The sequence below is a fragment of the Camarhynchus parvulus genome, chromosome 1 (genome assembly GCF_901933205.1).
Source record: "Camarhynchus parvulus chromosome 1, STF_HiC, whole genome shotgun sequence".
Taxonomy (NCBI): Eukaryota; Metazoa; Chordata; class Aves; order Passeriformes; family Thraupidae; genus Camarhynchus; species Camarhynchus parvulus.
The window spans coordinates 1,441,400-1,452,142 of NC_044571.1; the positions used below are offsets into that span (position 1 = coordinate 1,441,400).

Here is a 10,743-nt window from a genome sequence, read left to right on the forward strand (position 1 = left end):
TTGGCACAGGGACCCCGGTGGCACAGGAACCCCACAGGGACACCGCTGGGACACTGGTGGCACAGGGGCACGCAGGGACACACAGGGACACCGCAGGGACACCGGTGGCCCAGGGACACCGCAGGGACCCCGGCTGGGCGCGGGGGCTGCGCTCCCCCATTGGCCCGGCGGGGGGCGCGCGGCCGGAAGGCGCCGCCCCGCGGAACTACAACTCCCAGCGTGCCCCGCGGCAGGAGCGGCCCTAACGACGCTGCTGAGGGCGTGGCCCCGGCGCGCCTGCGCAGTGCGCGGTGACCCTGGGGGCAGCCGGGAAAGATGGCGGCGGCAGCGGGGCTCGTCTTGAAGGTGAAACTGGGGGGCGGCGGGGCCTGGGCGGCTTTGACGGGGGAGCAGCGCCGTCTGCCGCCCTCCAGCCCTGCGCAGGGTCTCGGACCTTCCCCTCCCTCCCGATCCTCGAGGGCCGCGCCGACCCCGCCATTCTCCCCCTTATTCCCCCCCAGGTGCGGCAGCTGAGTACGACGGCGGCAAGACCGGTGACCAAGCTGGTCAAGGTGAGGGGGCAGGGGCGATGTCAGAGGGAAAGGGTAGGGAGGGCTCCAAGCTGGTGAAGATGAGGGGCAGGGGTGTCCTGGAGGGGCTCGGAGGGGTCTCCAAGCTGGTCGATGTGAGGAGGTGGAAGTCATGAGGAGATCCAGGGGGTTCCGGGTGGGTTGTGACGGGCTCAAGGCGGGTGGCCGAGATGGTCACGGTGAGGGGAGGGTGCAGGGGGCGCTCCCGGCTGGCCAAGGCCAGGGCCGGGGGTCTCTCCCCGGCTCCCCCTGCTCAGTGCCCGCCCGTGCTCCCGCAGCCGCCCATCCAGGTGTACGGGCTGGAGGGGCGCTATGCCACCGCCCTCTACTCGGCAGCCAGCAAGCAGAAGAAGCTGGAGCAGGTGGAGAAGGAGCTGACCCGGGTGTGGGTAAGGTGTTCCCAGCCGGGGCTCCCGGGAGTGGCAGTGGGGAGGGGGCTGGGCTCCTGTGAGACTCCCATCCTGCTGGCACCTGTGCTGCCTGCTTGTGGCCCTGGTGTTTAAGTGGCGTATTGGGAAGGGATTGTTCCCTGGGAGGGTGGGCAGGCCCTGGGACAAGGTGCCCAGAGCAGCTGTGGCTGCTCCAGCCCTGGAAGTGTCCAAGGACAGGTTGGATGGGGCTTAGAGCAGTCTAGGATAGTGGAAGGTGTCGTCCATCCAGTCTTTAAGGTCCCTTCCAACCCAAACCATTCCCTGATTCTCTAGCTGGAGCTGCTATTTCACTTCCCATCAGCTCCAGAGCCCTTTGTTCTCACTCCAGGAGTGCCCCTGTTGCCTGCCTTGGCTGCTCCAGGTGGGCCTTGTGACGCCAGGAGAACCCCTGGCATTTGTCAGATCCTTGTGTATCCCCTCAGAGCCTCCTGAAGGACCCCAAGCTGTCCAGTGTGGTGATGAACCCTCACACCAAGAGCTCCGTGAAACAAAAAGCCGTGAACGACGCCCTGGCAAGAGAGAAGATGTCCCCAATCACCGTCAACCTGATGAGTGAGTGACCTCTGGGCTTCAGGAGAGCATCCCAGCAGTGCCATGCGTTGGAATTGCTGTTGGCTGCTGGGATGTGCCTCTGGTGGTGCTTGAAGCCCTCAGTGTGTGGCTGTTTTGCAGATCTGCTGGCTGAGAACGGCCGCCTGCGTTACACCCCGGGCATCGTCTCTGCCTTCGGGAAGATCATGAGCGCCGTCCGAGGGGAGGTGGTGTGCACGGTCACCACGGCCCAGGTGGGCTGGGAGCGAGGCAGAGAGGCACCAGGGAGTGGGAGAAAGGACAGGGAGTGGGAGCAAAGCCATGGAGCAGCAGTTTGGGGGTCCCAGTTGTTGGTTTCTCTGTGTCTGGATTGAAGACACTCCAGACAGTAATTCATGTTCAGACTCAGGTGTTTATTATTTGTTACCACTAAAACAGTCTCACTACTGTGAGTTCTGCAGCTTTTCATTAGAAGGCACAAAATGGCCAACAATCTCTTGGTACAAGGTCTTTTAAGACTGAACTGTGCAATTACAAACTGACATCTAGATGATTTCCCTTTTAACCCAATAACTGATCCCACAGAGCTGCAATGGGGACTTTTCTGCCCAATTACAAAATGCCACCCAAACCCATGGAGAAGGAGGAGGAAGAAGCAGCATGAAGAACAAACCCAGGACAACACCCTGTGCCCTCCATCTTGCTTCCATCCACAGCACACTAAAAATCCCCAAACCTCAATTTCTCACCCAGTGACAAACCTACACTGCTCTCTATAATCTATTTCACACTTTTGTGGATTCCAGTCTATCTCGAAGTCTGGGAAACTTTCTCCATGAATGAGGGTCAGAGTCAGTGCTGCCCTGGGGGTCAGGGCACCCCAGAGCAGACGCAGAAATATTCCTGGTGCCCTGGGTTTCCACAGGGAGGAAAGACAAACCTCTCCCAGTTAAGGCTGCACTCTGTGATTGAAGTGCTTGCTGTGGGAGCAGTGAGGACACGTCTCACCTCTGCCAAGCTGAACAAATTGCTGCAAAGAGAGGGCTGATACCCAGCAGTTCCTGCTCCAAAATGAAAACTCTTCATCCCATTACAGCTCAACAGCTCACGGTTTTCCTTGCTGTGTGTGAGCCCAGGGGCTGACAAAAGTCAGGCTGGTCTGCACATAGAGCTGCCCCTGCTCCTGTTGCAAACAGGAAAATGTTTCATGAAATCAGGAGGGCACAAAGTGGTTGTTGTTCCTGCTGCATTCTTGGTGGAAGTGTGTCTTCAAAGGGACCGGAGGACAAAATTTTTATTATTTATATCACTTGAGTATATATTATTATTATATAATTTATTATCATTATATCATTTGAGTCCTTTATTTTCCTGCTCTTCTGTTCTTTTTTTTCAGCCCTTGGATGAGGCTAACCTCAGTGAACTGAAAAGTGCTCTGAATGGGTTCTTGGCCAAAGGAGAGGTGTTGAAACTGGAAACTAAGGTCTGGATTCTTGAATTACAAAAAGCGTCACTAAGTTCATGCTAAGGGCTTCTGTGTCTCTGTTTTTTATGAAAACAAAAAGATTTTGTTGAATTCAGTTGCTTTGTTACATAGTTCTGTGCTTTTATAGACATGATCATGTTTTAATTTCTAAAATCTTCACTTGAATGCAATGACAGCAAAATCATCTCAAAAAAGGCTCATTGAAAAGCTTTTTTTTTTTCTTTCTTTCTTTACTACTGTAACACTTGTATCCTATGGTAACAAACTACTGCTAATCACTTTTCTGCTTAATGTTCCTTCCTTAGACTGACCCAGCGATCCTTGGTGGCATGATTGTCAATATTGGGGAGAAGTACGTGGACATGTCAACAAGGTCCAAGATCCAGAAACTCACCAAAATCATGAGAGAGACTGTCTAGAGAACTGTCTTGGTGGTTCCCAGGGAAACCTGTCACATGGAAACAATAAAATTCTTCCTTCTCGTGGAGATGGTGCCCGGTGTTTTGGTTGGGGAAGCACAGCCCTGAGGGAGGAAGATGCTGAAGCCACCCTGAGTTTCTGTAGCTGTGGCTGAACATTCGTTGCACGGCTTGAAATAGGGGCTCACCCTGGGGAAGGTTGTTGGGAAGGACATGGAAAGAGCACTGGGGGGAGCCCATGAATGCGGACAGTGCTGTGGAGGGTCTGCCAGGCTCCCCAGAAAACTCTGGGGGTTAGTCTGGACTGCCCAGACAGAGGGAAGGGATGACAGGCGGGAGCCGCGCTCCCCTCAGAGCCCCTGAGGGCGGCAGCAATGGCGGCGCTGCTCCCTCAGCGCCCGGCCCCGGCCCCGGCGGGCGGGGAGCCCTGGGCAGCGCCCTGCGGGCAGCAGGGAGCGAGCCCCGGCCCGGCCTCTGTGCCCGTGGCGCCGCAGAGGCCAGGGCAGAGCTGCAGGAGTCGGGGCCTCAGGCAGTGCCCCGAGGCAGCTGCAGCAGCCGGGCCCGGCCTTGTGGCAGCGCAGGAGGCTCTCGTGGTGCCGCTTCTCCAGCCCGGCGGTGCCTGTGCATGGCCCCGGCCGCTGTGCCTGTGCTGGCCCCCGCGCTGCCCCTGCCCTGCCGGCTTCCCGTGCCCGGCAAAGGCGCCCAGGCCGCGCTCGGTGCCCCCGGCTGTCGCTGCTGAAGGCAGGGCCGAGCCCCGGTGCCCGGCAGAGCCCTGAGGGACGCCCCTGCTCCCCGGGCTCCCGCGGCTCCTGGAGCCGCTGCCCACGAGTGCCCGGCCCGTCCGTGCGGCCGATTCCTGGTGCCCTGGGCAGCGCAGCCGGCAAAGCCAGGGCTCTGCACTGTGGGGCCGGGGCTGTCCTGTGGCAGCGTGGCCAAAGCCTCTCAGGGCTCTGGGCACAGCAGGCCCAAAGGCCACAAGTGCGGGGCTGCTCCCAGCCACTTCCTGGCTGCTCCACTGATGTTGGGCTGCCGGGGGTTCCCTTTGTGACACGGGCACACGGTGTCGGGGCCCTTTGTGATGTGGGACGTGGTGGTGGCCAGAGAGCCTTGTGACATCAGGGAGCCGCGCCCTGGCTGAGGGTGTCTGAGGGGCGCAGAGCCCTGCGGTGCCCAGTGGCAGGAGAGCCGCTCTCTGTGCAGGAAGCAGCTCCCTGTGTCTGTCTGCGCTGGACGCTGAGAGCGACAGAGGCCGACAGCGACAGACAAGGAGAGCGACGAGGACAAAGGCAACTCCAACTCCCGGTCGCCGGCCCCTTGCCCAGCTGGCTGGAGGCCCCCAGCGGGCAGTGGTCGGGGGCAGTGGGCAGGCCAGTCCTGCCACTGGCACAGACTGAGGAGGAGGAGAGGCCCTTTGCCCAAGTGCACCACGAGCTTTCCCAGTGGGAAGGTGACACTGAGGAAGAGCTTTCCCAGTGGGAAGCTCTGCAAGAGACGTATCCAGCAGAAGTACTGAGAGTCCAAGAAATGTTCCAGTGGAGATCCAGGAGCCGCCGAGAGCTGTACCAATGCCAGGTACGTGTGAGAGTTCAGGAAGTTTCCCAGTACAGAGGTGGGACACACCAAGAGCTCTGTGAACAGAAAGAAACTGTCACAGTCCAGGAGCTGTAGCAGTGGGGAGAGTCCTCAGTGAGATGTACCAAGGGGAGTGGGAAGAATGTATCACAACCCAAGAGATGTCCCAGTGGGAAATAGACATGAGAGGGCAGCAGGAGTTGGGATGGGGAGAAGACAAAAGATCCCACGAGCTGTCCCTGCAGAGAAATGGGAGTGTCCCAGATGACTCCCACTGGGACAATGCCCGAGAGATGTCCCAGAGGGAAAGTGAGAGGTACCAAGAGTTCTGAGCATGAGGACAAGATGTGCACTGTCACATGTCCCCATGGGAAGACAGGAGAGAGCTGAAATTGTCCCAGGTGAGAGCCAGCAGTGCCAAGGAGCTGTGCCAAGGAGCAGAGGCTGCAGGCCAAGAGCTGCCCTGGTGGGACGATGGCAGTGAGCGAAAGCTGTCCCAGTGGGAGGAAGATGTGAGCAGCCAGGAGCTGTCCCAGTGGAGAAATGCCATCAGCTCTGAGATCTGGGGCAGATCCTTGCTAGCAGTGAGTGACGAGGAGCCTCAGCGCTGTCCCCCCGGGGGCCCAGCTGTGGCAGCCCCGTGGGCACAGAGGTGGCAGCAGAGGCAGTGCCTGCCCCAAGCAGCGCCTCTCCTTCCCTACAGAGTCCCACGGAGGCCGAGCCGGCAGCTGCTGCCCCGGCGGGAGCTGCTGAGGAGGAGGAGCCCCAAGAGCTTCTCCTGTGCCAAGGGGAAGATTTGGGAGAGCAAGAGCTGTGGAGGGGGGAGGATGATGTGAGCTCCCGTACTGAGGAGAAGCCTGTGGGCTCATGGAAGGACGAGGAGAACTCCCAGCTGTGTCCATCGTCCTGCGATGAGGAGCTGTCCTCAGTGGAAGAGGCCATCGAGGACAGCACAAGGGACCAGGAGCTGTCCTCAGTGAAAGAGGACATTGAGAACATTGCAGAGGACAGTGCAAGGGACCAGGAGTTGTCCTCAGTGGAAGAGGACATTGAGAACATTGCAGAGGACAGCTGCAATGACCAGGAGCTGTCCTCAGTGGAAGAGGACATTGAGAACATTGCAGAGGACAGCACCAGGGACCAGGAGCTGTCCTCAGTGGAAGAGAACATGAAGATCATTCCTGAGGGCTGCGTGAGTGACCAGGAACACGCCCAAGTGGAAGAGGTCACCGAGGTTGTTCCAGGGGACAGCACGATTAACAAGGAACTGTCCTCATTGGAAGAGGACATCGAGGACATCCCAGAGGACAGCTGCAGTGAGCAGGAGCTGTCCTCAGTGGAGGAGGACCTCAAGGACATTCCAGAGGACAGCAGGAGTGACCAGGACCTGTCCTCTGTGGAAGAAGACATTGAGTTCTCTCCAGTGGACAGCATGAGTGTCCAGAATCCATCCTCAGTGGAAGAGGACATCAAGGACACTCCAGAGGACAGCACAAGTGACCAGGAGCTGTCCTCAGTGGAAGAGGACATCGAGGTATTTCCAGAGGACACCACGAATGAGCAGGAGCTGTCCTCAGTGGAGGAGGACATCGAGGACATTCCAGAGGACAGGAAAAGTGACCAGGAGCTGTCCTCAGTGGGAGAGGACATCGAGGACATCCCAGAGGACAGCTGCAGTGACCAGGAGCTGTCCTCAGTGGGAGAGGACATCGAGGACACTCCAGAGGACACCACAAGTGACCAGGACCTGTCCTCAATTGAGGAGGATATTGAGGACATTCCAGAGGACAGCACCAGTGACCAGGAGCTGTCCTCAGGGGAAGAGGACATCGAGGTCTCTCCAGGGGACAGAACACATGAGGAGAAGCTGTCCCCTCTAGAAGAGAACATCGTGTTGGTTTCAGGGAACAACCCAGCTGATGAGGAGCTGCCCAAAGTGGAAGAGGCCATCGAGCTTGGGCCAGAGGACAGCACGGCTCTTCCCCCAGAGGGGCCCAGCTCTGCCAGCCCCGTGGGCACAGAGGTGGCAGCAGGGGCAGCCCCTGCCCTGGCCAGCGCCTCTCCTGCCCCGGGCCGTCCCACGGAGGCCGAGCCGGCAGCTGCTGCCCGGTGCAGAGCTGCTGAGGAGGCGACAGCGGGGTCAGTGCTGGCGGTGCCCGAGAGGATGAACGGCTCCAATGAGGAAATGAAATTTTGGCAGTTCTTGGATGACCTGGAGCCTTTCCTCGTTGGAGACCCAGAGCTGTCCCAGGAAGCGTCTGGCTGTGAACGATGCACGGGGGAAGATCTGCCCCACACCGAGCACAGCTTTGGGACCAAGCCCTTGGCCCCAGAGGACGTTGAGTGGGACGAGGTGAGCATCCTGGAGCTGCCCCCAGAAGAGGACACTGACCAAAAATGGAAAGTGTTTGGGGCAGACGAGCTCCCAGTGCCTTTCCCTCGGGAGGCCTGGGCTGAGTGCCCGGCCCAGGAGCCGTGCAGCCAAGGGCCGGCGCCTGCCCCGCACAGCCCCCCCAGCCCCTGGCCTGCCCGGCTGGGAGCCCCGGCCCTCCGCGGGCAGCCGGCTGCCCCCAGGAAACGTCCCTCCCGCTTCAGGCGGGCGCTGCGGGGGCTGTTCCGCTGTCCCTGCCTCAGGCCACGGCCCGAGGAGTGAAACAGATGAGGAAAAGATGAAGAACATAAAGACAAAGAGGATGAAGACGAACAAGATGAAGATGACCCCTCCCGCCAGTGCCGCTGCTCTGGTGTGGGAGCAGCAGCTGTTGGGTTCCGCTGCAGGGGCTGAAAGATTGCTGCTGCAGCTCCTCCAAGGCAGGCAAGGGAAAAGCTTTGGGATGGGCCAGCAAAGCCAAGCAAGCCAAGCACAACTGAACCAGGCAGGGCCAGGAACACCTGGGCAGTGAGGCTTGGAAAATGGCCAGCCAAAGAGCCCAAAGGTCCCCCCTTCCCCGCCCCACACACACCCGGCCCCGGGCCTGGAAGGTACAGCAACCATTTCTTGGGCACAAAGCAGAGGCTCCTGGAATGGACTCTCAGTACAGACCACTGCAAGACAACGACAAGGAAGACCAAGAAGATGAAGACGATAAAGAGGAAGAAGACAAAGATGAAGAAGACAAGACAGAGAAGGCTTATTTAAGGACGAAGAATAAGAATTTCAAAATACTTATTAGAAGAAGAGTACTAGGAATAGGAATAAGAATTTTAAATATGTAGAAGAAGAAAAAGAAAATAGGAATAGGAATAGGAATAGATATAGGAATAGGAATAGGAATAGGAATAGGAATAGGAATAGGAATAGGAATAGGAATAGGAATAGGAATAGGAATAGGAATAGGAATAGGAATAGGAATAGGAATAGGAATAGGAATAGTAGTAGGAATAAAAATTTAAAAATACATAGAAGTAGCAAAAAGAAGAAGACCATTAAGAAGGAGTAGTACAAAGATGAAGAATAACATTAAGAAGGATAAGAATATAAAAATGAAGAGGAAATTGAATGAATAAATAAAACTAGAAAATAATTTCTTTTTATTTTACATTGTATCTTTATATTATGGTCTATGATATAAAAACATTAATATAACAATCCCAGGAGATAATATTTTGAGCAATCTAAAGTGGTTTTCTATCCCAAGGAGACTAAAAGCCTCATTTCTTTATCCCAAATAGACAAAATCCCGTGGGTTTAGTGTGACATCTCACACAACTGGCCCCAGGGGTGACATTGTGGCAGCCGAGCCCAGCTCCTGGGGCCACTGTCCGGGTGCATTTGGAATAACAGGAACACAATTTCAGCGCCGTCTGTCTTTGTGCTCTGTGAAAAATGGTTTTGTGATTTGTGTTCATTGGTAATTGTATCTGCTGTGTCAAAAATAGACGCAAAGAACGACTTTGAAACTTTCTGACCCACTAGCTTAATAAAGCATGGAAATAAGAGGAGTAGAGATGAAGTAACAAGATGACTGATGCTTAGAATAAAAGAGAAGAAATTATGGTAAAGCTAAGAGATATTGCAAGAAAGCAACTAAATGCTTCTGTATAATAAAAAGTGTCACTGTTAGGTCAGATGTGACATATGCACACATGATCAGGGTCCAAGAAGAAAAAAATTTTTATTCTGTGTGTTCTCCAGCTTATATACTCTTAACAAAGCCTGTTCTTAAGTCATTAACTACAACACAATAACTTATTATATTCATTGGTTCAAAGCAATTGATGTCAATATAATTGGCAAAAGTTTTACAGAAATTCAAGAAGGCACGTATACACATCTACTTATGCACTTAGTCTAGTTTACAAAGACTTTCATGTATCTTTTCTAATCTGTTTCCATGCTGACAGCCTTGTCTTCTTCCTTGCTATGGATACACTCGAAAACCATCCATTGTTATTTGTCCTATAAACTCAGCTTTGCTTGCAGGCCAGCTGTGAAGCCCCTCCACAGCCCTTGCAGAAACCAAGGCCAAGGTGTGTTTGGAAGGTTTGGAGATGCCACGCAGAGGGACAGCAGCTTTTGAAGCTCAGTGACTCAGGCTGCACTCGAGCGATGAAGAGTTAGCCAGGATTCCCCACTGCTGGATTAAGTCTCCTAAAGCTCTGACTAAATCCAAGAGCCACATTGAGATCCAAGTAACACAACTCGAAGGACACACACAAACTGGTTTTCCTCATCAGCAGCCAAAACTTCCACAGCTTTTGTGCCAGCTCTTGGCTTCTTTTCTCTTCTGTGGGATAGGGATTGAAGGCATTTGAGATTATAATTCATGCTCAGACTCAAATGTTTATTTTTTCTTGTCTATGTTACAGTCTCACAAACAGTGAGTTCTGCAGCATTTCACTAAGGTATAAAAATGGCTCACTGTCTTTCTTTCCAAGGTCTTCTAAGGCTAAACTGTCCAATTAAGAAATGACACCTAAATTATTTCCACTTTTAACCCAATAACCAACCACCCGTGCCTGCAATGGGGACTTTTTTATCCAAACCCACGGAGAAGGTGAAGGAGAAGGACCAGCCTCTGCCTAAAACCTCCATCTTGCCCTATATATACATTTTTTATATTCTAAACCCTTAAACTCTGAGTTTCCCACCCTGGGATATCACACGCTTCCATTCAAACTCCACACCCACAATCCCAGTTCTGTCATTCCATTTTGGAAGCTCCTCCATGGCCTCAGGTCAAAGGCAGTGATCTCCTGGGGGTCAGTGCCTGGCAAAATAGAAAGTTTAAAATTCTCAGCAGCCAGGATTCCAACAGTTTTGTAATTTTTTCCTCTAAACCCAAGGTCTCTGAGGTTATTTTTCCTTCCCACAGAATAGATTTCCCTGAGAACTTTTGGCCTTCCCTTCCAGGAGCTCTGGGGCATGACTGAGGAGCTAATTCTTCACAAAAACAATGATCCTGGTATGCTTAAAAAACCAATTTGTAAGCAGCCCTTTGTTCTGTGCTGATAAGCAATTAATAATCCCCCAAATATTTATTCCCAATGCCTTCCACTCCAAGGCTTCCCAACCTAAGCTGTTCTGGGAGAGGCCAATGTCAAAGCCAGCCAGCATCGCCTCCCTGACTCCTGATTAACAATTAACAAGCCCATTATTGACTTGTCATTACTAACAACAGCTTTATGGGCAATTGTTTCCAGCTCCTTCAGCCTCAGAAGAGGCAATTTTTCAACTCTGAGAGTTTGAAAGGCAATAAGCAACATTTCAACAAATGTAGAGCTCTCCATATCAC

The 10,743-nt window shown here is 54.1% G+C and overlaps 1 protein-coding gene across 1 annotated transcript; it reads left to right on the forward strand.

Moving 5' to 3' along the window:
* Positions 1-278: 278 nt before the first annotated feature.
* On the forward strand, positions 279-3,504 carry ATP5PO (ATP synthase peripheral stalk subunit OSCP). The gene is made up of 7 exons (XM_030947167.1): positions 279-345; positions 501-551; positions 848-958; positions 1,423-1,552; positions 1,673-1,785; positions 2,928-3,014; positions 3,323-3,504. The coding sequence occupies exons 1-7, from the start codon at positions 316-318 to the stop codon at positions 3,434-3,436; spliced, it is 636 nt and encodes a 211-aa protein (XP_030803027.1). The 5' UTR covers positions 279-315; the 3' UTR covers positions 3,437-3,504.
* The last annotated feature ends 7,239 nt before the right edge of the window (positions 3,505-10,743 follow it).